The 22,411-nt window shown below is 45.2% G+C and overlaps 1 protein-coding gene across 2 annotated transcripts in view; it reads right to left on the bottom strand.

Annotated features, from left to right (window-relative positions):
* Positions 1–2,419: 2,419 nt before the first annotated feature.
* Positions 2,420–22,411, bottom strand: part of LOC143360990 (uncharacterized) — a 334,034-nt gene continuing 314,042 nt past the window's right edge. For both annotated transcript variants that reach the window (XM_076800226.1, XM_076800225.1), the window contains 9 exons: positions 18,522–18,731; positions 17,702–17,962; positions 12,310–12,426; positions 12,120–12,233; positions 11,790–11,933; positions 7,111–7,313; positions 3,288–3,439; positions 3,106–3,178; positions 2,420–2,949 (listed from right to left, as the gene is read on the bottom strand). In XM_076800226.1, the coding sequence (XP_076656341.1) occupies positions 2,928–2,949; positions 3,106–3,178; positions 3,288–3,439; positions 7,111–7,313; positions 11,790–11,933; positions 12,120–12,233; positions 12,310–12,426; positions 17,702–17,962; positions 18,522–18,731 (1,296 nt within the window). In that variant the 3' untranslated portion in view covers positions 2,420–2,927. The remainder of the gene's footprint in view (positions 2,950–3,105; positions 3,179–3,287; positions 3,440–7,110; positions 7,314–11,789; positions 11,934–12,119; positions 12,234–12,309; positions 12,427–17,701; positions 17,963–18,521; positions 18,732–22,411) is intronic.

The raw sequence follows: 22,411 nt of genomic DNA on the forward strand, positions 1-22,411 counted from the left end.
CATAATTGTCGAATGAAATTGCAACGGTATTACTGAACGGCGACACATAGGTTCTAAGAACGTCCGTCCTCGTTGACCTTCCCTGTCGGACGTCTCTTCGTTTGGTTGTTTCTAACAGTTTATTAATATTTTCAGGCATTAATTTACGGGCATTAAGGGATCATGCTCGTGTCAGATGAGTGTAGAAGACTCATAGTCACGAGAGCCATAATAACATCGACAACGGGAAAAGAATGGAACCCCTTAACCCTCATCCGTCGTGCGACACTGAACAAAACAGGAATTACACGTCCGAAATGTGAGACCATTTTTGGGTGCACAACGACGCAAGGGGCAAGTACTTTATATTAACGCTAGATTTACGGGACCCGTCAAAATGACGGATTCTAATATTTTTAATTTACGAGTATTGAGATTGTAACGATGCATCCATGAGGAATTATTTCACAAATTGATTTCTTTGGGTATATATTATTAAAAAGATGGCCACAAATTTTGATGGACACAATCATGTTATGTTTGTAAAGTAATGTAAAATAGTCACTTTTAGTGCTCCGTAAACCTAGTGTTAATATGGATATGCTATGAAAGCCAAAGAGTTGGATTAAAATTTCCTCTGAACGTATATAATTGAAATATTTAATATTCGATTGGTATCACTTGGTGCGCAGTTATGCGGGCAATGATATGGGCGCTGGATTAACGATGAGGGTTAACGGATAGTCAACCGAGAGAGCAATCGTATCGAATCAGCTCTATCGCAGGATAGACTTTCCTCCGTGCGTCACCGTCGACTAAAATCGGAAAGATAGAAACGCTTCCTGAATAACTGCACGACGCGACATAGCCGTTTGCGTTGCGAGCGACTCGTACAGAGTGTAACAAAATTTAGTGTCATGGTTTTGGCAGATGGTTGTACACCTTCGGATCGGTGGAGATTTGTTGAAAGAAATTGCCGCAAAATTGACTTTGACCTTGAGATTCAAGGTCAAATTTTTTGATGCTTGTATCGCATTCTACTCGCCATGGGGACCAAACTTGTCGAAGGAACCGTAGGTCGCAACTCAACCGTTCTCTTATAAAACAATGTTAAATATTTGAACGTCGTCTTCCGGTCCTCGGGTTTCTCGTTCTTTGCCATAGAATAGAACCATCAAGGTTTATCGCTGTTGATAGTCGCGCTTGATCACCGGCTTCGATATGGCCACCATTATTTCGTAAACAGACCGGATGTAAACAAATAGAGGACAGTAAACATCATAACTTTCAGATAACCACTGCCAATAATCAGAATCTTTTCTGCTCTCTTGTGTAGCGAGTGTTAGACGTCAGGTATGCAAAGGAGAGGAAGAAATTATAACGTGCATCGTTACAACGTGCGTCAGACGCTTCACGCTATTGACGAAGCATTTGGAAATTATACCTTAGCTCGCAAACTATGCAGCAATTGAAATCAGGAATCGAACACGCTTTTCACCGTGTGCGGGTTATACCGAACATTTACGAAAAAGTTCGCAAAAATTTGGAAGAAAGACTAAGGATCTGTTTGCGTAATAATGGTGGCCATATCGAAGCCGGTGATCAAGCACGACTATTAAGAGCGATAAACCTTGATGGTTCTATTCTATGGCTAAGAACGAGAAACCCGAGAAACGGAAGACAAAAATGTTTAATATTAAATATTTAATATTTGAGTTGAAACATTTAACATTGTTTTATAAGAGAACGGTTGAGTTGCGACCTACGGTTCCTTTGACAAGTTTGGTCCCCGTGGCGAGTAGAATGCGATACAAGCATAAAACAATTTGACCTTGAATCGCACTAAATTTTGTTACACCCTGTACACACATCCCCGTGTTCCGAATGCTGACGTGTCGAACGTATCACCTAACGTTCGTTAAGTACGTGCACCGACGACCGTGGTCCGTCCGCTACTACGTATCCTAGAACCTTAAAACGACAACTTCGAGCTTACGCTACAGGAACGAACCTATTCTTTTTCTCGACCGATTTCTCTTCCTCACCCTCCCCCTCGTATCAGTATCCTCTGTTCACGCCGACGAGTTTCGTTAGCGTATGTCAAAAGGACTATGTACAAAAGGAGTGGTCGTGCGAGAACGCCTCCTCGCGTCGCATCGCGTCGCGTCTCGTCTCGTCTCGTCTCGTCTCGTCGCGTCGCATCGCATCGCATCGGCGGAAAGTGATCGCGGGGACCGGAAGTCGGGGCACGGACAGCGCTGACAGTACTCGCTGAAGAGAACGTCTCCCCGCTAGCCTCGGGCTTAGGAACTATACTTACTGCTACGCGATATCTGTCCGGCGAATGTTTCGCGTTCGCTCTTACGACTCGTCTCGCGTCTCGAGAATCCGTAGACGACTCCGACCGGTGCCAGTCGTCTTCCGTTTGCATCGTGTACCCGAACAGCTGACGACGCGAGGGAAATGCAACGGCCATCTTGACAGGACGCGCGCTCGGCGAAAGATAACGCGACGTAATCGTGTTTGTAACGTAACGGCGAACCTCGTCGGTACAAACAACGAAACGGAAGGAAGGAAGGAAGGAAGGAAGTCGCAGCTTCGAGGGGAGTCGCAACTGCACCGGCCGCGATAGTATCTAAACGATGTCCTTGAAGAATGTGAGATCACTACGATCAGCTCTGTTGCCTGGTGTTCCTTCTTATTGATCGCGAGACCGTCAGAATCTCTTTTTCCTTGTCGCACAGATTATCTTCTCGGGCGAGTCTCTTGTTCATTGTTCGGATGCATCCTGTTCCTGGTTTTCCCTTCTTCTGGCACTAGTCTCGCGTAGCCTCGCCCTTTCTGGGTTGATCTCTGCACGGATGTGTGTTAACGTTTGTGATGGTCAATTTTGCATGCTCGGTCCGCTAATATCGCTCCTGTTCGACGCGTGGCGCGCTAGCTCTTTTTCACTGAGCATTCAGTTCGGACCTGTGAACAGAAATTGGAACAGAACCGAAATGATCTAGTCGGCAAACATTAAAAAGTTATTCTATTGTCTAAAATATCAACGGCTTTGAAAACCTGCTGTTTGGGCAGGTACGGTAGATAGTTTGAAGGCTGAACGGTTTGTTAAAATTGACTCACTTCAAGGCTTTATAACGTTCCTTCTCCGGGTTGTTGTCTGGCGGTTCACACTCGAAGGATGCCAAAGCTAAAGCTACATTGGACAAACAGAACAAGAAAATGTACTTTTCATGTCTGGACATAGTGAGGAACGATGCTTGACGTTTCTTGCTATTTTATGTAAAAGATTAGTCGAAATTTACCATTTTCTGTTAACACAGGGCTTGCTTGTAGAAACGCGATGACGCGTGGGTTCTTCTCGAAGGGGCACGCGACTTGTTTCCAGGCGATGAACTCTGTCACTTGCTTCGCCAGTTGCCAAAATTTCTCGAAATTAATGTGGCCATTTGGTAATCTGAAAGAATCGATACCGTTTCGTTTAGCGTATGTCCTCCGACTGTTGAGAAAGATATTCCGTTCAGAAAATGGCGGATCGATATGTGCAACGTTGACTCCCTTCGCGTACGCGTTTATTCTCTTGCTCGCGTACTGTTAGGCGTTATCCGCGGACCAGCGACGGTTTGTTGTTTTGTAAAATTAATTTCGGATAATCCCGATCACATTAGCTGCCGCGGGATACGCATGGATACGTTAAGTTAATGGTTGGTTCCATAAATTCCAGGCTTAGGGCACATTAATCAATCTTCAGTTTGACGTACGCTTCAATTGATTTGAATTTAATGAGAACTGCTGTCTATCGTACGAGTTTCCAATTAATACAGGCCTCGCGAAGAAATCGATACTACGTGACTGGAAATAGATAACGGTATAACGCTCGGACGACAAATTCTATTTATTCTTCGAATCTATTCAAACGACGCCGTTATGATTTAATTAACGTGAAGTAGCGATAAAGTTTATTTTTTCAAAACAGGATTTATCTAGTATCTCATGTAATGTCGGCTAGTCAAAAGATTCATTTCTTTTTTTTTTTTCTTGTGAGAGCGTAATGTTTAGGCTTACGTCTAATTGGGTCACGTTAATTACTTGACGAACGAATGCCGGCAACATCACAGTATGTATTCTTTCGACGAGTTAATATTGAAACGGAACATATCTCACTCGGTAAAAGGAAAGTTTACGGCCTGGCAAGCTTCCGGTACCTCTGCATTTTGTAATTTCAAGAAGTGGGTTCAAAGTGGTCAGTTTGCGAAGAAGACTTGGAAAGTTTCGTGGTGGTCCCTTCAAGTTCCGTACACTCTTCGGAACCCACTGTAATTTCATGCGCATACAATCCCGAAACTTTTTTTTCGCCAGAAGCAACAATATCGAATAATTATTCCCTCGGTCGCAAACAGCATCGTTGAAAGCAGTATTCCGGGCATCAAACCGTTCTCAAAAAAAGAAAAGAAAGAAACTCTGCGGGTAAAAAACGCATCTGCTCAACGGACGGAACGCTAGACAAATCACCGACGCGGCGGCGGCGGCGGAGAAAGAAAGGAAAAAAAAAGTCGATAGTTTCCCAGGGAAAGTTCCCGTTCGCCGGCGTTTTGAAGACTGTTCGCGCAGCTGTGCTCCCGTTTCGAAGTTGTTTGATACGCCGGAAAAAGGAACGAATTTCGGGAGTCGTCGCATCCTGCACGACCGGAACGATACATCCCGGTAACGATCGCGCGGGAGCGATACAACGGCCGGGAAATAGACGGAGCCCGGTGTATCGGGATGTTCGCGGAACCATCGGAAAATTACGAATCGAACTTGAGCAATTTATCGTCGGTCGGAAGCACGCGAATACGTGCGCATACCAACGACGCTTCGCTTCCGGTTACGGGAACCGCCCGCGTAACGGCCGCGTAACAGACGTTTACATACGCGCAGCTATTCGTCTTCAGTCACCGGATCTTCCGCGGGACCGATATCTATCGCGTCGCGGCGTGTCTCGAGAAACCCATCTTTCCTCGTGGCCGAGGACCTCGCCAGAACTCGGCCGCGATCGAAACGCCACGCCATTGCCATTCCCGTTGCAGTTCTATGTACAGGGTGTAACAAAATTCAGTGTCATGGTTTTGACAGATGGTTGTACTCCTTCGGATCGGTGGAGATTTGTTGAAAGAAATTGCCGCAAGATTGACTTTGACCTTGCGATTCAAGGTCAAATTGTTTTATGCTTGTATCGCATTCTACTCGCCATGGGGACCAAACTTGTCAAAGGAACCGTAGGTCGCAACTCAACCGTTCTCTTATAAAACAATGTTAAATGTTTCAACTCAAATATTAAATATTTAATATTAAACATTTTTGTCTTCCGTTCCTCGGGTTTCTCGTTCTTTGCCATAGAATAGAACCGTCAAGGTTTATCGCTCTTAATAGTCGTGCTTGATCACCCGGCTTCGATATGGCCACCATTATTACGCAAACAGATCCTTAGTCTTTCTTCCAAATTTTTGCGAACCTTTTCGTAAATGTTCGGTATAACCCGCACACGGTGAAAAGCGTGTTCGATTCGTGATTTCAATTGCTGCATAGTTTGCGAGCTAAGGTATAATTTCCAAATGCTTCGTCAATAGCGTGAAGCGTCTGACGCACGTTGTAACGATGCACGTTATAATTTCTTCCTCTCCTTTGCATACCTGACGTCTAACACTCGCTGCACAAGAGAGCAGAAAAGATTCTGATTATTGGCAGTGGTTATCTGAAAGTTATGACCTTTACTGCCCGCTATTTGTTTACATCCGTTCTGTTTACGAAATAATGGTGGCCATATCGAAGCCGGTGATCAAGCACGACTATCAACAGCGATAAACCTTGACGGTTCTATTCTATGGCAAAGAATGAGAAACCCGAGGACCGGAAGACGACGTTCAAATATTTAACATTGTTTTATAAGAGAACGGTTGTGTTGCGACCTACGGTTCCTTCGACAAGTTTGGTCCCCATGGCGAGTAGAATGCGATACAAGCATAACAAAATTTGACCTTGAATCTCAAGGTCAAAGACAATTTTGCGGCAATTTCTTTCAACAAATCTCCACCGATCCGAAGGTGTACAACCATCTGCCAAAACCATGACACTAAATTTTGTTACACCCTGTACATATTTCCTCCTTCGAGCAGGAGGAGGACAGATAATTGGTTAAGGCTACACGTTTTCCTTTATTAAACTGTGTTGCGCGGGACGCATCGGGAATCGATGGGATGGTACTTTCTGGGATTATTGATACTTCGACGTGACTTCGGATTGCTGGGATAGCGTTTCGTGCCTGTGTCGCAAAACGATGCAATTGATAGGAGAGAGAGAGTTGTCGATACCGTGCCACTTAAGGGGAGGCTTCGGTCTAGATCTTTGAAATTAAGAAGAATTTTAAAATGACCAAAGTCAACGGTCCAAAATCCTTAATAAACAGGCAATTCGGGCTGTAAACCTTGTCTTGGGGCAATTTATGTTCGCGTTTCTACACGCTGATCTGTTCCAGCAATTCAAGAAAACGTTCCGACGGTGCCCTCCCACGGACCCGTACATTTTGCCCGGGACTGCCGTTCCTCTGCTATTTCGGAGATAGCACACGCTGTTACGAGTTTAATGCACATATGTTACGCGATGCGACGCCGCGCCGCGCCGTTCCACATATGCGGCCGAGTATTATGCACGCGGTTGTCCAGTAAATACTGCCTCAAGTAGTGGGGAACAGTTTCGAATAGAATTTTTTTCTCCTGACGAAACTCATTGCGACCAGGTACCGAGCTTTCCCGAGAAACGGTTTCATTTCGCCGTGCAATCGTACGGCGCGGCAAGCTTGCCGAATGAAAAACCTATTCCCGCGAGCGTGTCGGAGTGACGATGCAACGAGCATGGGTCGAAAAATGTTTACGACGGTACGAGGTCGTAGGAGAGAATTCTCGAGATGTCTGATAAGAGCGACTGGGTGAATGGTCAAGTAATTCCAAATAAGAATGGACGCAGACAAGCCGAGAAGAGAAGTTGACGAGAAGCGGTTGTCGGTTTCATCAGGATCTAAGTCGTGACACGACCATGAAGGTGGAGCTGAATTTCGATCGAACTCGAAGTTTCTTTTTTTTTTTTACTCACTTGTTGCTGCACCCCTCGTTCAGGAAGTAGAGATCCTTGACCAGCAAGCTGAAGAAGGGCACGACGATTCTCTGTCGCTCGTCCGTAGCGCCGGCGCTACGCCACATCGCTGCTTTCAACGTGCTACGATAGCTGCTGAAATTGCTGCTCGGATCCATTTGGTGTTCCAGAATCGAGAATTTCGCCAATTGCACCTTTGACCACTGTAACAGAAAGGATTTCGGTGTGCTTGCCGTGAAGTGTACAACGCCGATCTCCCGCGTGCGTTCTCTGTTTACCAAAATTAAACGGCGCTACGAATTTATTCGTCTGACATGCTACAAATTATTTCGCCTGCTGGGCGAAATCTCTTCTCTTATTTTGAATCCTCGGATTTTTCAATACATACGGAGCGATATAATTTTTCTACAGTGGTTCGTTATGCTATAGCAAACTGGGGAAAAAAGGATGGAGGAGCGAAGACACTGGGAGAATGAAGGGAAGTGTACACAAAGCGGGACACGATGGAAAGCTGCAGGGGAGTAGGTTAACAAAAGAAGAGCAGGGTCAGAAAGAGAAGTTAACTATCTGACCGTGCAAACGGCACGGCACGGCGGCCAGAATTCGATATATCCGAATAGGAAAAGGGTATCGAGTTGAAAGCAATGGGATCAGCTCCATTGCATTGTATCCAGATGGCCGAGATGCACTTATTGTTTGTCGCAGCAAACACGTTTCGCCTGGGTCCGTTTTCTCCTTGCGCGTACTCGTATTGTGGATCCTGTTCAAACGCCAGGGCGCGGGATAGAACGATGGACGTTTGACGTGCGTTCAAAACGACAAAGATATTTATTGTACAAACGTTAGGTGATCCACCCTGTGTAGGATGACTTTGCAGACTGTCCTAAATAGAGACTCTATTTCTGTGACATCAAAAATTGCGAAAACACGTTTCAGCAATGTGGAAAGCGAGCAAGGTGTCCGTAGCGCAAAAACCTTTTGGCTATTTTCCACGTGAAAATCGTCAAGAAAGGCTGCAACGTAGGTATTGTTTTCAATCGAAAACCCGAAACAGTTCTGTGAAACGCGTGTCACCGTCAGCGGCTCGTATATCTGCACAGGGGAATATACACAATACAACCAGCGATAATATCATTCATTTTAGTGTGACAAAGAAACTCAACCTGTTCAATCCACCATGTACATACATACGTACATACGCGTATAGTGGAGATCTATTGTGTTCCCCGCCGGTGTAAAAAATTCTTTCAAGCTGGTTATTTTACATGTTTACAGTAGAATTTATTTAATTCCCCTTTAAATTCGCCTTTACGAATAGACTTGTAAAAACGCAAATAACCGTATTGTTAGATTATAACGATTGTGAGTCGTGTATGGGTGCTCCCCCTATAGGGCACACTGTGAAAACAGCGCAACGTCGCGCGCCTTGTGCGAGCCGTCTATGTTCTACGTTCTATGCTCTATGCTCTTCGGCCTCTGGAATCTTCCTCGATCACAGATCGAATTGCGCGTCGCCCTCGAGGTATGTATCAGAACAGTTTTATTAGAATAAATACTTATATGTGCGTTGTGGTATACAATTGGTGTGTTTTCCATCGCTAAACCCTGACACGTACAAACGTCCACAGTCCAACCAGCACCAGTCACGAGCGTGTACGTAAAACGACGTAACTTCGTTGTACAAATTAGTATAGTTCTGCAACGTTCTGCAAGCCAATTTTGGTATTAAAATAAAGTAGAGAATCTCTCTACTTTATTCTACGTAAAAATCATCGCGTGGACCGACGTGGACCATATACTAGTTCATTAACGAAGAGTGGTAACACGGGCGTTTCTGTGGAAAAATAAGTACCGTCTTCGACACTTAATTTCCAAAAATAGAGGAATGTTATCGATAATTTGGAATTGCTAAAGTGAAAATACATGTTTTCAGATGTTATATCCATCATATACAGGAAATTTCAACACTCCTTAGCACATTTTAACATACTTCCAGCGCGTATGGAAATGTGCCCATTCATTTATAGGTTAGGTGTTCGTCTTTTAGAAAGAATTTTAAGTTTTAATATTCGAGGGTTTCAATACATGGTTATTTCAGATTACATTAGCACAGTTAGTTTTTCTTTATTCGAAAGTTAATTTTGTCCAGCTAAAAAGGCCATTCGTCACACTGCCGCGGCAGTCGAAGTATCAATCGAGCTAAGGTTCATTCTCGTCCCGTGCGCGAATCATTTTCGCTCGTCGACCTGGTCGATAAAGATTTCGAACAGCTTCGACCTGTCGACGCTGCCAGGCCGCGAGACTTTCACCGGCCTCTCCTTTCACCCCGTTTCATCCCGCAGCTTTCTCCCGCGATAATGAACTGTACCCGGCAGGTGGGGTGCGGAAGGGTGGTATCTGCCAGGCGGATCGCAACGACCGAACGTAATTAGCTTTTTGAGGGGCGAAAAGTGAGCGGGGGTCCCCTTTTCACGACGACGCTGGAAGGAGACGTCATTCGCAGATTATCTCTGTGGGAAATTAACCCCCGCGCAGAAGAGGGGTGGGCGTCGAAAAGCGGAGAGGGGATGAGGAGGGTGGTATCGTTTATCTTCCAGCGACGTCGCCGTATCGGCGATTTCTCTCGAACGCGAGCCAACGAACGCGCCTCGAGATACGGGCGACGAGTTTTCGAAGCCGAGTTTCGTCTCGAAACTCGCGAAAGTTCAGAGGGAGTTGAAGTTGCACACGGCTTCTCTCGCCCGGCAAAGAGAATATTCTCCTTGGGCAAATCGCAGTCGCCAGGATTCGAGCCGTGTTCCAGTCGACTTTAGACGGATCCGGTTCTTTCGCCCCGGATTTTCGTTTTCGATTCAGCTCGACAAGATCGAATTCGAGAATTAACCGATCAGCTTTGAACGCGATGGAATTAACCCTTCGCACTCGAAGCTATTTCAACTCGAAAACCAAATATTTCTTCCGACCTAGAATATTTCTCTTTTATATATCTTCTTTTTTTTCATGTTATACGTGTAAGGAGTGCGCTCCTTAATTGATTTAAATCTTCCCGCTCAATACAGTGAGTCGATAAGTAAGGGTCCGCAGTAGCGGCAGAGAAACAAAAACAACGATTCGGCAGACACGTGTGAATGTTGCCAATTAATAATCTTCAACTAATTATTCTTTTTAGAATAAAGTGAATTGTTTATACGAGGAACAAGATTGCGAAGGACAAACTCTGAGTGTTGTTTCTTGTATTTTTACAGGTTTGTAACCATTGTAAATAGTTTAGGTAAATAGTTTAATCAATAAAAACTCTTGTATTTTTACAGTGAAACTTTTCAGTTTGTTATTCTCTACAATCCTTGAACGTTCAACAAATAATTCAATCACACATTACATACATACAAAAATGGTGCAATTCACTCGTACAATAGCGAAATGTTTAGTAATGTGTCAAATACAAACAAATTTAATAATGTGAAAAATATTTTGAATACAGCAATTTTCAGTGGCGCCTCACAGTCGCCATTCGAGTGCTAAGGGTTAAAATGACGATTACTCGAACGTCACACAGGATGTCCTATAAATGTTGTACTTTCCTCAAAGGGACGATTCCTGAGGGCATTCGTGGCAACTTTTTCCTTGGCGAAAATGTTCTCCGTGGCTTCGTCAAGGAGTTAGAACGTATCGCGTCAGCGTTGCGTGCCATGAAAAATCCGCGGATGTTTCCGCGAGTTCGCAACGAGTTGCGACCAGGCAGACCGAGCGGGGAGGGGTGAAAATAAGGCGCGTGCGTGACCGAACGCGAACGTTAAATTTTCATTAACGAAAATTACGAAGCGAGCTGCGCCGCTTGGCTGATGATAGTTCCAGCAATTATTTTAAACGCGACCTGTATAAATCAGCTGGCCGAACCAAATGAACCCTGAATTACAGTCCGCATCGAATACAGCCGGGGGATACGTACTCGACACACCCGGCACGGTCTCGTAATTAAAAACGAGAAAAAACATATAATGGCTGTTGCGTCCCGCAATTCGTCCAGCCTGCGTTAAATATGTTCGAGAGTGTTTTGGTTCCTTTCATTCAAACAAATTGAATCGACGCATTCTTTTAAACGCTACCAACGAAACTGTCGCTGTTGCACAGAGTCTGTTCTTTACGGTTGCATTTCAATTTTGGAAAAATCGCGACAGAAGCCGTACAGACGGTTCGTGCTTCCTTCGCTGGAGGAACTGTGACTAATAACTTATTCCTGCACTGGCATATTTCCTTCGCATTGACATATTACCCCGGACATTTTTTACCGAATTGGTAAATGGAATTTTGCATTGTAGCGTGGGGAATGTCTCGAGATAAAATAAGTTCCCCTTAACGCTAGAACGACCGGAGCAGTCAAAATGACTGGTTCCTAATTTTTCCTTTTACAATGACTGAAATTGTAAAAATGTTTTCATCGGAAATGTTTTAATGAATAAATGAGTAAAAGTTGTATGAAGTCTGAATGTGCACAGTCTTGTCACTGTTACAAAGCAATACACGTCAGTCGCATTTATCGCTCGGTCGTTCTACTGTTAATCTTCTAACGGGTAGGTAAATAATTGTGAATATTAATGTCTGCGCTCGATCCCCTGATCAACCAGGTCTAAATCACTTTAGAGAAGCGTTTATACCGTAATATGTCGTATATTACTTACCGTTTTTTTCAGACGGGATATCGGCGACATGTTCAGGCCAGCAATAATAGCCATCAGGGAATTGAAGTTGCCGATGTTGAAACATTCACGGGCCGTTTCGATCCAGTACTCGACCACGCGGACGCGTTGCTTCTTTTTTGCGTGCTGTAAAATGGAAAATGTTGTTTCACAAAATGTTTTCTAGTTTCACCTTTTACCTGCCAGTGGTTCATCGCATACATATGTATACGCGTGCGGACTAACTCCTCAATTTAGATCAAGGAAGTATATTTCCCTTTTTACTGTCTTCAAAAATTGTCCATGTTCGAAATGATTTGGCAAGTGATTTACCTTGCACACTTCGGTTGCTACGAAGTAGCTCAGTCTATTAAACCACTGGACGTATGACTCGAGGTTACGAGTTTTCTTCATGTCCTTGAAGGATGTTTCCAAATGGGGAGACTCCTGCACAGACCGGAATGAAATGAATAAAAGTGTAGAAAGTATCGAAATTACTAAAAGTGTAGAAGATGACAGGCACCTTCGCGAAAGCTTGGACGAATTCTTCAGGGCCGATGTAGGAGAGCCTCTCGAGTTCCACATGGGTCAATTGCTGTGCCAGAACGGTGGCGGAGGGACACAGCTCGGTGATGTCCACCTGAAAAACGACGTGACAGTTCCATTCGGTTAAAGTGTCGAAGTAGAGGGTCCACGGGAAATCGCGGGAGCAGCCTGGAAACACAAGCTGGACGTGGAAGGAAAGGGTAGGACACGATGAAAGGGAAGAACGAGGGCGTCAACGAGAACTCGATTCATGGGGAACGCGGAAAGACAGAAAGCGGAAACGGCGAACGTGCAGGGCGTCACGACGCGACGCGACGCGACGCCCCTTCTTTTCCTTTCCAATTTCACGTTCTCGTGCTCCGCCGAGCAAATTCGAGCCAGTTCTTATCTTCGCCAACCAGAGTCCCGAAGTGGTTCTGGGGACATTCGACGCTCTCGGACACCCCTGATAAAGATCTGGTGACTGCCGGTTATATACGACGTCATTCCTACCGCGGATACTACCGGATGCTAAGCACACGCCGTGTATCTTCCTTAATATCGCGCGTATACCATACGACGCCATACAACGTGCGACCGTCTGCTCGGAGAGCACCCTGCCACTTAATGTTACAGTAGACAATGCGGACGACAGTTAACAGTCAATTAACCCTTAGCACTCGAATGGTGACTGTAAGGCACCACTAAAAATTTCTGTATCATTATTCAAAATAGTTTTTACATTATTAAATTTGTTTGTATTTAAGTGGCTAAAGGTTTCGGTATTGCACAAGTAAATTGCACCATTCTTGTATGCGTAACGTGAAAAGAAAATATACAGGGTGGGGCATTTAAATGGGAACACTCCACAGAATAAAGTTGTACTGTTTCGAGGGGCGAATTTGATGATGGTCAAAATTTCTTCTCAAGGTCATTCTTTTACAAGATTTCAAGGTTATCGATATTTTTCTAAATGGAATCATATATTTTTATTATCGCTATGCGATAGCCGAGGTCAAGACGAATCCAACGACCTGTAATATTATGACCTTCACGACTAACAATAACCTAGATATTTAGGTGTTCCCATTTAAATGCTCCACCCTGTATAGGAGGGAAATATTCTAGGTCGGAAGAAATGTTTCGTTTTGGAGTTAAAATAGCTTCGAGTGCAGAGGGTTAAAGTCTTGGTAAAATTCATAATTTTTTCTGTGGCAAGAATAAAACCGTATCTTTAAAGTTTCGTATGTGTAAACCACCCTGCACGTTACACGGAATTGATCGAGGAAGAACGAAGTGAGCGGTTGCTCGTTAAACGCGAGAAGAAAAGGCCGAAGCGGTGACTTTGATGAGCACAATGCGTCCCGGTTACAAGGGGGTTACGCGACGACGCCATACCCGTTATTTATGCTCGTTGTCATCGCAGTCGGCCCCCACCCGTGAACCAAGGGAATAAGTCCGACAGTCATTTCAATTTGAATCGAACGCCCGGCCATTTGCACCCGCCTCCTTGTTGGACGGAACAACCCCCGGAAAATTTATATTCTCTCGCTCAACTTGTCTCTCGAAATAACAGGGTGGGAAGCGCGGCGTTGCAAACACTGACCTATATCACTGCCGCGCTGTCGACTCGAAAAAACGGGGCGGCGTGGTCCCATCGTCATCTATCTCGCCTATTATTCATACTTTTATTGCCGACCGTTCTTTGTTTCGCGCATTCTTTCTTTCACTGAAATTCTTGACCTTTTTTCGCCACATCGACGTCATCGAGATCATTCTTGTCGATACATAAACATGTAATATTATAATTCGAAGAAATACAAATATTTACGAATAATTTTTTTCCATCAATGGGAAAATATAAAGAAAGAAATGTTAAAACATTTTGTGACTCAGTTCTCCAATTTTTATCGTGTTACGAGAACAGTTGCAATAAAATTAATTGGAAGAATACTCGACGCTCGTTGGTGGCATGTAATTATTACCGGGCAAAAATTTTGACAACCTTTTTCCCCGGCGCATTAAGGAATTATCAACAGCTAAAAATGGCAATTAGCGTGGTTAGATTACTTAGAGATAATCGCTCCGGTTACCATAATTAGCCGGCTGTTGCTCACGTTTCAACGAAATATATGGAAATTACCGTTAATTACTGCTCACGGTAACAATCGAGCAATAACAATGGTGGTAATTCTTTGTCCGACTACCGTTATCAAAGTCGCAATTATCGGACGAACTCGTTAGAATGTATTAGGTTAAAATACCTCTGTCTCGACTGAAACGTCGAAGTATAAAATCTCGCTAAAAATATTACCTTTGAATAACGCAATTATCCCGTTCGCGATTCTAGGGATTCTAGGGATTCTAGAGAAATTTTTAGTACAATATTAAGGATTAACACAATCGGTCGAAAATTATTAATTCAGCACTAGGTGTACAAGGGAGCTTTCACAATGTCAACAGATTTGAAATTACGAACGAACGAACAAACATGGTCGATCGATAACAAAAGCTGAACGGGGAGGGAACGGAAACGCCGCGCAGCGTAATTAGAAATTATACGAGAGTTCATTAAACTTGAACGTTTATCGACGAAGAAGACTTTTATTTTGTCAAGAATAAACATACGCGACAGTATGTAAAATCGTGATTTTTTCAAAAGTTTACCCGCAGAAAAAGAAGTGGTTCTTCGTAGTTTCTCGAGTGTTAATTGCGACGCGAAGATAGTACAGGCTGCCAGATATTCTCCGCGACCTAAATAAAAAATTCCGCACAATGGAACGTCTGCGAGGATCTCGAAGCTGTGATAAAGCCGTTCCGCCGATACCGCGACACGCGCTATTATTGACAGTCCCGACCGAGTTAGCCCGATCGAGTGAACTCGGACCAAGCAGTATTAACGGCTTCTCCGCGATCATTTATCTTTCCTCTTTCGTCGAAAGCTCTCGGTCGAACGGGACACTGACCGTTCAATCGGTCGATCAAGCCTTTATCCCGCGGTGAAAGCCGAGAAAACTACATCTTCCACAGCTGGCCATCCTCTGACCTCTGCGTGCTCGGCAGGGTTCTAGGCAGTGACGTATAGTCCCATCCATAAGGCACCGGGAGCGAACACTTACACAGGTAAATGCAGCGTGTGAGAACGTGCTTCTGATAATTTCGAATGGATGGCGCCCGGGCAGAAAACCAGCGGAGCCAGTTTGCGAACGTAATCATTAAAGAGACGATTCGAAGTAGTTCGAGATAATCGAACAGTTTGTAGCAGGATTTCGCTAAGAGTAACTTTTTAAAAGTGCACCAGACAATTCGCGAGTCCAACATTTTGGGACACCCCGTATACGTGCGCCCACCGCCCTCTCACGACCTAACCCCAACCAACTCCGAATCAATGAGTAACTTTCGACAAGTGAACAACACACGTTGACTTTTTAAATGTGTACCTGGTGTTGATGGAGTATGTTCTATTTGCGAAAATTATTTTGTTGTTAACTTTTTCAGGAGCGACCAGGAGGGTGACCTTCATAACAAAAAGAGTCAAGATCAAGGTCATCGGAGCTGCCCCTCCGAGATATAAGATTTGCCAAACGAGACGTCGAATCTTCCACGGTTATGCCATTTTGGGGCACCCTGTGGAAATGTGGGATAAAGTTTACGAGGCTTCAAAGTCGTTTCCGAAGAGTTTCAGACAGACTGATTTTTGTCCCACTTTTCCAAAAAATTGACAACCGTGCGCCGCGGCGTTGTCTGACCTCCGAGCGGAGCGAAGACGTTCGTTATGCTAGCTGTTCGATCGAGCGCGCACGGCCGAAAACAGACGCACACTTAGGTGCGGTCGGCGAATGCCAGTTTCCGCAGAACGAGACAATTCCCGCAGCCGCACGATCATCGACGGAGCTTGTAGCGGACCGCGGTCACGCAATTCCGTCCTGATCAGCCGCGGCCGTTGCGCCGCGCCGGCATATTTAACCAACTAATGCAGTTGCAAATTAGCTATTAGTAGGTGTTACACGCGGCGGCAGATAGGCGTGGGGTAATCAAATTAAACCGAATAGTTACTGTCTCCCGTGCCAGGAAACTACGTAACCCTGTTAGCTTAACTGCACAAAGTGAACGCGTCCGAATTCGCAAATCCGTGTGCGCCCATGTCCGCGTCAACGTCCCGCGCGAGACAACGTGTATAAACAGGATCATACGTGGCTGGATGCTGCGTGAATACGTCGAGAATGGTTCCCGGTAACTACGAGTTGTCGCAACTCGCCGGCCGAGATTCAAGAATTCACCGGGAGACCTCGTCGAAAGTGTTTCCACGGCTTCCCGAAGGCTCTTCAACTTCGACAATCAAAGGATTAAGAAAACTCACTGAAGTTAAGAAAGTTGAAATCATCTTCGTCTTCGTACGCGACCTGGGAAAGCACGTATCGTGAAATATGTTGCACAGAGTCCCGAAATTAATCTGGTCGTTGTTCCTAACGCCGCAGTTGTTGATTTAACTAATTCACCAAAACCTTAAACGACGATTTGAACGGTACGGAATAGGAATGGTGTTTTCGTTCTCTTGGAAATATGTGGATCAACATCGAAGGTCCACTACCGTTTCTGTTGAATGATAATATCAAACGTCCAAGTGTTTCTACAATTTCGGGAGCTAATCCATTTAGTGGTTTCACGTGATACCTATTCAAATATTATCCGAACCCGCGACAATTACACCGGATGCTTTGAAAATATCATTTGATATTGCCACGGGGCAATCCACTACTCAATTTTATGCAAACTTCTCCGTGGCAGAGGGGCCCCGCGCCACGGTACACCTTATGCAAACATTTACTCATGCATATGCAAATGGTCGAAAGTGCGTTCGTATCGATACAAGTGCGGAGGACACGGCCGAGTCATTTAAGCGGAAACAAGGGTCTGATGTTACAAGGCCGGAATTGGTGCACACGGAATGAACGGAACCGGAGCCGGGAGAATATCGTAGACAGAATATTATCGGTTCATTATACCGCAACTTCGCGAAGGTCTGGCGCAGTTACAGTGAACGGAATAACCGCTATGCAAATCGATAAATATTACCAAGCTATCGGATCGCGTGCACAAACGAATCAATAATGACCGTACGAGGCAAACGAGTATGCTACCACCGAAGTGGGTGAACTTGTCGACTGGGGTGCCCCGCTCAGATTTTAACGGGACTGTTTTAATCGCTTTGTTTCCATGTGTACATAACAGAAAAAATAAATAAACAAAAACTGTCGGTCGGAACTCGACGACCTCGAAAAAAAATACGAAATATCGAATGTTTGAAAGAACGACTGCACACGTTTCTGCACACGAATGAAAAAATAAATGCGACGGTCGTACGTAGCGTTTCGAAAATATTGACAAACCTGCGTAAGCTGTTCTGTCGCGGCTTCGGTCGCAAGCCTGGCCAGTCCTTCCTCGTACCTCTCCAGGGCCGTCAGTCTGAGCAGCAAGTTTTGCAGCAGTGCCGAAACTTCCTGCCTGGCCGCGGCGTCGACCGTGGCGACCTTCTGCGTGATGGACCTGACGTGGCCCATCACCCTTTCGTCCCGGAAATCGTATGGGAATGTTTCCGTCCATTCGGCGAGCAGCTGCACCAGCCGCGGAACGAAACGTTGCAGACGTTCCTGAAACAGGGGTCAGTCGACGTCGAGAGCTCTAGCATTACACTACACGTTTTCGGGTGAAAACACGACAAACGTAACGCGACAAACTGTGCCCGGACAAAAACAAACACCGATAACATTTCTGGTGAAACAGGAGACCCTTGTCCCTTCCGATTCCATTTGTAAACAAAACAAAAAAGTGGCAGAGAGAGTGGGGGGGGGGGGGGAGAGATAGAGAAACGAAGGAAAACAACAACAGAGCACAGAAAGAAGGCGCAAAGTAGCGCGGGTCGAAATTGAAAAAAAAAAAGAAATCGAGGAAGGACGGAGAGGAGGGGGAGGGGGTTGCAGGGGTGGAAATTCATTTGCGAGCGAGACTTTTCTGGCCTGGATACGCGTGCTCGTTATTACAACGTGGAACAAGAGCGAGAGCGTGTGCCGGGATGATTCTCCGAGGGGGTGAATGCAAAAGGGGGTCGAGCCTGCGAGACGATGAAACGATAATGCACGCGGTGGCCGTAAAGTGCACGCCCGGAAGGCTCTCGGTGGGCTTTTGTGGGACGCGGGATTCGTGGCTCACCTTGCCACCCTCTCCATTCAGGTTTTGCTGATGCTCGCAGAGGGCGCAGACCTCGCCCAGGAGCTCGTGCGGCTTGATGAAGAGCCTGGCGCTCAGCAAAAAGGCGAAAAGGTACGCCCGATCGGGATAATATTCCTCGGTGGGCACCATGTGCTGCACCAGGGCTTCCAGGGAGCCCGAGACCAGGTTGCCGTCCCTGTACACCAGAGCCTGAAACGAAACAAGGAATTGGTTAATTGATAGAGAGTGTTTTAAGGGATTTAAAAGGGCTTTAAGGGCGCCCGGCGTGGTTTGAAATCCATACACGTATGCAAGGGTCAAAATCTAGACAAACTGCCGCTTCAATATTGCAATGAGCAGTTTAGAACTGGTCAATTGTGTTTCCTAAAAGTCCAATCTACGTCCGTATGGAGCCCAAATTGCGAATTTCTACCTCATCGTGGAGTAATTTGTAATATAAAAAGTTGTATTTTGCAACTTTTTTATGTGGACTTAGATTGAAAATTCAGAAAGTACGATTTGTAGATCTGTATGAATTATACATATTCTGAGAATTTCAACAAAATCGGTCAACGTTGCACGGAGCTGCAGATGTTCCAAAATGATCATATAAGCACGAAATTCCCTGAGAAGGCCCAAATTCTTTTTGTAGCTCATTACAACGTTGACCGATTTTGTTGAAATTCTCAGAATATGTATAATTCATACAGATCTACAAATCGTACTTCCTGAATTGTCAATGTAAGTCCACATAAAAAAGTTGCAAAATACAACTTTTAGTATTTTCTCTGCAATTTCGACCAATTGCAATTTTAATCAAACATTTTTCTCATGTTATGTAGTCATCCAATTGTTCTAACTTCTCAAAAAAATTCGAGTAGCATAGTCCAATATTGACAAAGTTATGCGATTTTGAAGAGCGTACGAATATCAGTGGGAGTCACTGTATATACCATAATCTTGAATCCATAAAATTTAAACAGAGATATATCTGGAGATGGCCGCCGAGGTTGTATATTATTGATTAATATGCAAATTGTTGGTGAAACCAATTCGAAAGCTTTACATATTCATATCCTTATTTAAGCGTAACGATTAAAAAGGCAATTAATGCGTCTAATTATCACGAAATTATCAAATGTTATTCCGCCGCGAATGACTACTATGTCGAAATAACATTGCGCTTCAAGTTAATACATTATGGACAAACATATTTATTAAAGCAGCATTCCCGTATGATTAATATGTGCCGTCGTATAATGCCCGCTATAACTGCAGCGAATGTATACAGTAATTCGATAACAGCATTAAACCGATATTTTACGCGAAGGGGTTTAAATTTCATTTTGAAAAATTCACATTTGCGCACGCACAGGACGCATATCATTCGCAATAGCTGAATTAAGACTAATGGAAGTTATTCATTGTACGTATAATTGTTGAAAGCAAAACTAGAATAATCAGAACGATTTTTATATTTTATTTGTTATTGTAAAAATCGTGTTAAACGTCCTCAGGGTTGCTGCCGTAGAGAAACATTTTCCGTTTCCACGGTAACTACACAAATTGCACGAAAAGCTACCACGTTAGACGTGCCATCGCTCCGGAAGAGTTTATAACAATTGTTAAATTTCGCAACGGTCGCGGAAGAACGGCCGTTTTTCGCTAATGCCAATTTTCACGTAACAAGACGGAACTTTTAATTGCTAACAACGTTGCGCGCGGTTCAACGTTCTCGCGCGGAAGAATTACAGGACACAATAGCAAACAGTGCGACGTCATTAGAGTTTGCGTGTTCTATTTTTTCCTGTGCGAGTGATTCTCAGCGTTCGAAATGTCTCTGGCACGTTGAAAGAAAAAGTGCGCCCATAAGTTGGAACGATGTTGAAATTCGCCGTATCGGTGAATGAACGACCTTTCTATTGTCGGCTTCGTTAATTTTCGCGAATGTTTCGTCCGGACCCCGCAGTGGCCCGGAAACTCTTTCAAGTTGCTACGTGTACGAAATTAGAAATTCGTTTCGAGGGGTTAGGGTCGAATGCCTCGAGCTTTCGGGTTGTCCCCGCAGCAAAGTTTGCGCCTGTACCTGTGCCTGTGCCTGTGCCTGTACCTGTGTGCCGGTGCCTTGTTAAATCTGCGAGCCATTAAAGTTGCGCCGACCGGTAAGCCCGAACAACTCGCCGAGGATTCGAATGGCTTAAACTTATCGCGGGCTAATACAGTATTGACGAGGCAGAATTCCTGCATCGTAAACTTGCCACCGGGAGGACACGTCCACCCTCCGGGCGGAGTTTTATGAAAAACTTGCCCAGTTTCGCTCGAAATTTCCGCACGGCCACAGTTTCCACCAGCTTTCGCCCGAACGCAAACAGTTTCGGTTCTGTGAGAAAATCTCACGGACCCGTTGGCCGTTTTCCGTGACAACGGGACCACGTTTACAATACGAGTAACAATTACAACAATTTTCTCGATACGTCTGAATTCCGGGAAAATAGGGTATTTCCAAAAAGACGCGGTTCACACCGGAAAGCCCGACCAGGAAACAAGTAGAACGCAGAAGAATGAATTTCAATTTTGTGAAATGGTTTTTCAGCCGGGTTTCGTTGGTCGAGCAGGAAGAAGGGTAAGCGTCTGGAGGTGTGTTTTGTCGGCGGGATCGATGTCGTAAAGAAAAACAAGCCGGCTAAGCTCGCGGAAACGCGGACATCCCGGTGACGGCGGAATGTTTTATAACGGGTGGACCGCGTGGTTTCTTCAGCTGGTCGAGCCCCTGGCCCTCGCGAACGTTCTCTCTGTGGCTCTGGCCCCCTTTTTTTCCCCACGGGAAAACCGCGCCGGCTCGAAATGCTGAATGGCCGCGATTGTTACGGCGACGACAAAAGTTTAGTTGAAACGTGGGGGAGCCGGTTTCGCGGATTTGTTTTCCACCTTCCTTTGCCGGTGATTCGCGATTAAACGCGCGTCGCGATTGTTCGGGGAAACGGCTTCGGAAAGAGCCGCCCCCCTTCCCCATCCTTTAAAACCCCTTGCACCCTGGTTTCCAGTTTCCACCAGTTTCCACCCTTCTGTGCCTGTGCGGAGTACGCTCCGAGCGCTGCGGCAAAGCTCGGTCGCACAGACCGATTAGAGGAAGAAGCCGGAACGCAACGATTGTTCTTCAGAGTACAGAACTTTCGGGGGGGGGGAGTTGAATGGAAAAGTGGCGGCGGTTGAATGCCGCGAAATGAATTTTTATGGAATTCAAATCGGCCGTTAGCGGAAACGGGCTGGTAAACTTCGCGTTGTCCTCGGCCCTGGTGTAGTTTCGTCTCGAAGTCAGCCTGCACAAGGAACACTGCACCGGACATTTATACATCCGTGAAATTTGTCCAGGCTGGTGAATCCATTAAAGCTCGCGAGCTTTTTTATTTCCGCGTCCGGAGTGCGAACGTGAAATGCGGAACACGTCGGCAAGAGGGACACCGGCTGGAGCTTCTTCGCCGCTGGATAAAGGTGCGTTTCGAACGAAATGGAAGCTGCGGCCGGCATCGACGAAAACGAGAAAACGTGCCCGCTATGAATGCGAACGCGATGGATGTCGAGTTTTTCCCCGAAACGTTGGAAATAATTGCCGAAAAAAGTTTTCCGTCATGAAAATCGAATCGGTGCCTGCAGCAGTTATAGAAAACTGGATAAATTTGAAAAAATTTGTAGAATAGAGAGGTACGGAGGATTAAATGAAGCCTCCCCGTCTTTCCATATAGTCACGCCGCCGGTTCGGATCGGAAATTTGATTATGCCGAATATTCGAGTGAATTTCGCAACGGTTTCATTGAGCGCTGACGCTTTTGTTTGACAATATAATGGCTCAGTTTCATAGTTTCGTCACCGCTTACTGACCCACTAATTAC

The sequence above is a fragment of the Halictus rubicundus genome, chromosome 14 (assembly GCF_050948215.1).
Source record: "Halictus rubicundus isolate RS-2024b chromosome 14, iyHalRubi1_principal, whole genome shotgun sequence".
Lineage (NCBI taxonomy): Eukaryota > Metazoa > Arthropoda > Insecta > Hymenoptera > Halictidae > Halictus > Halictus rubicundus.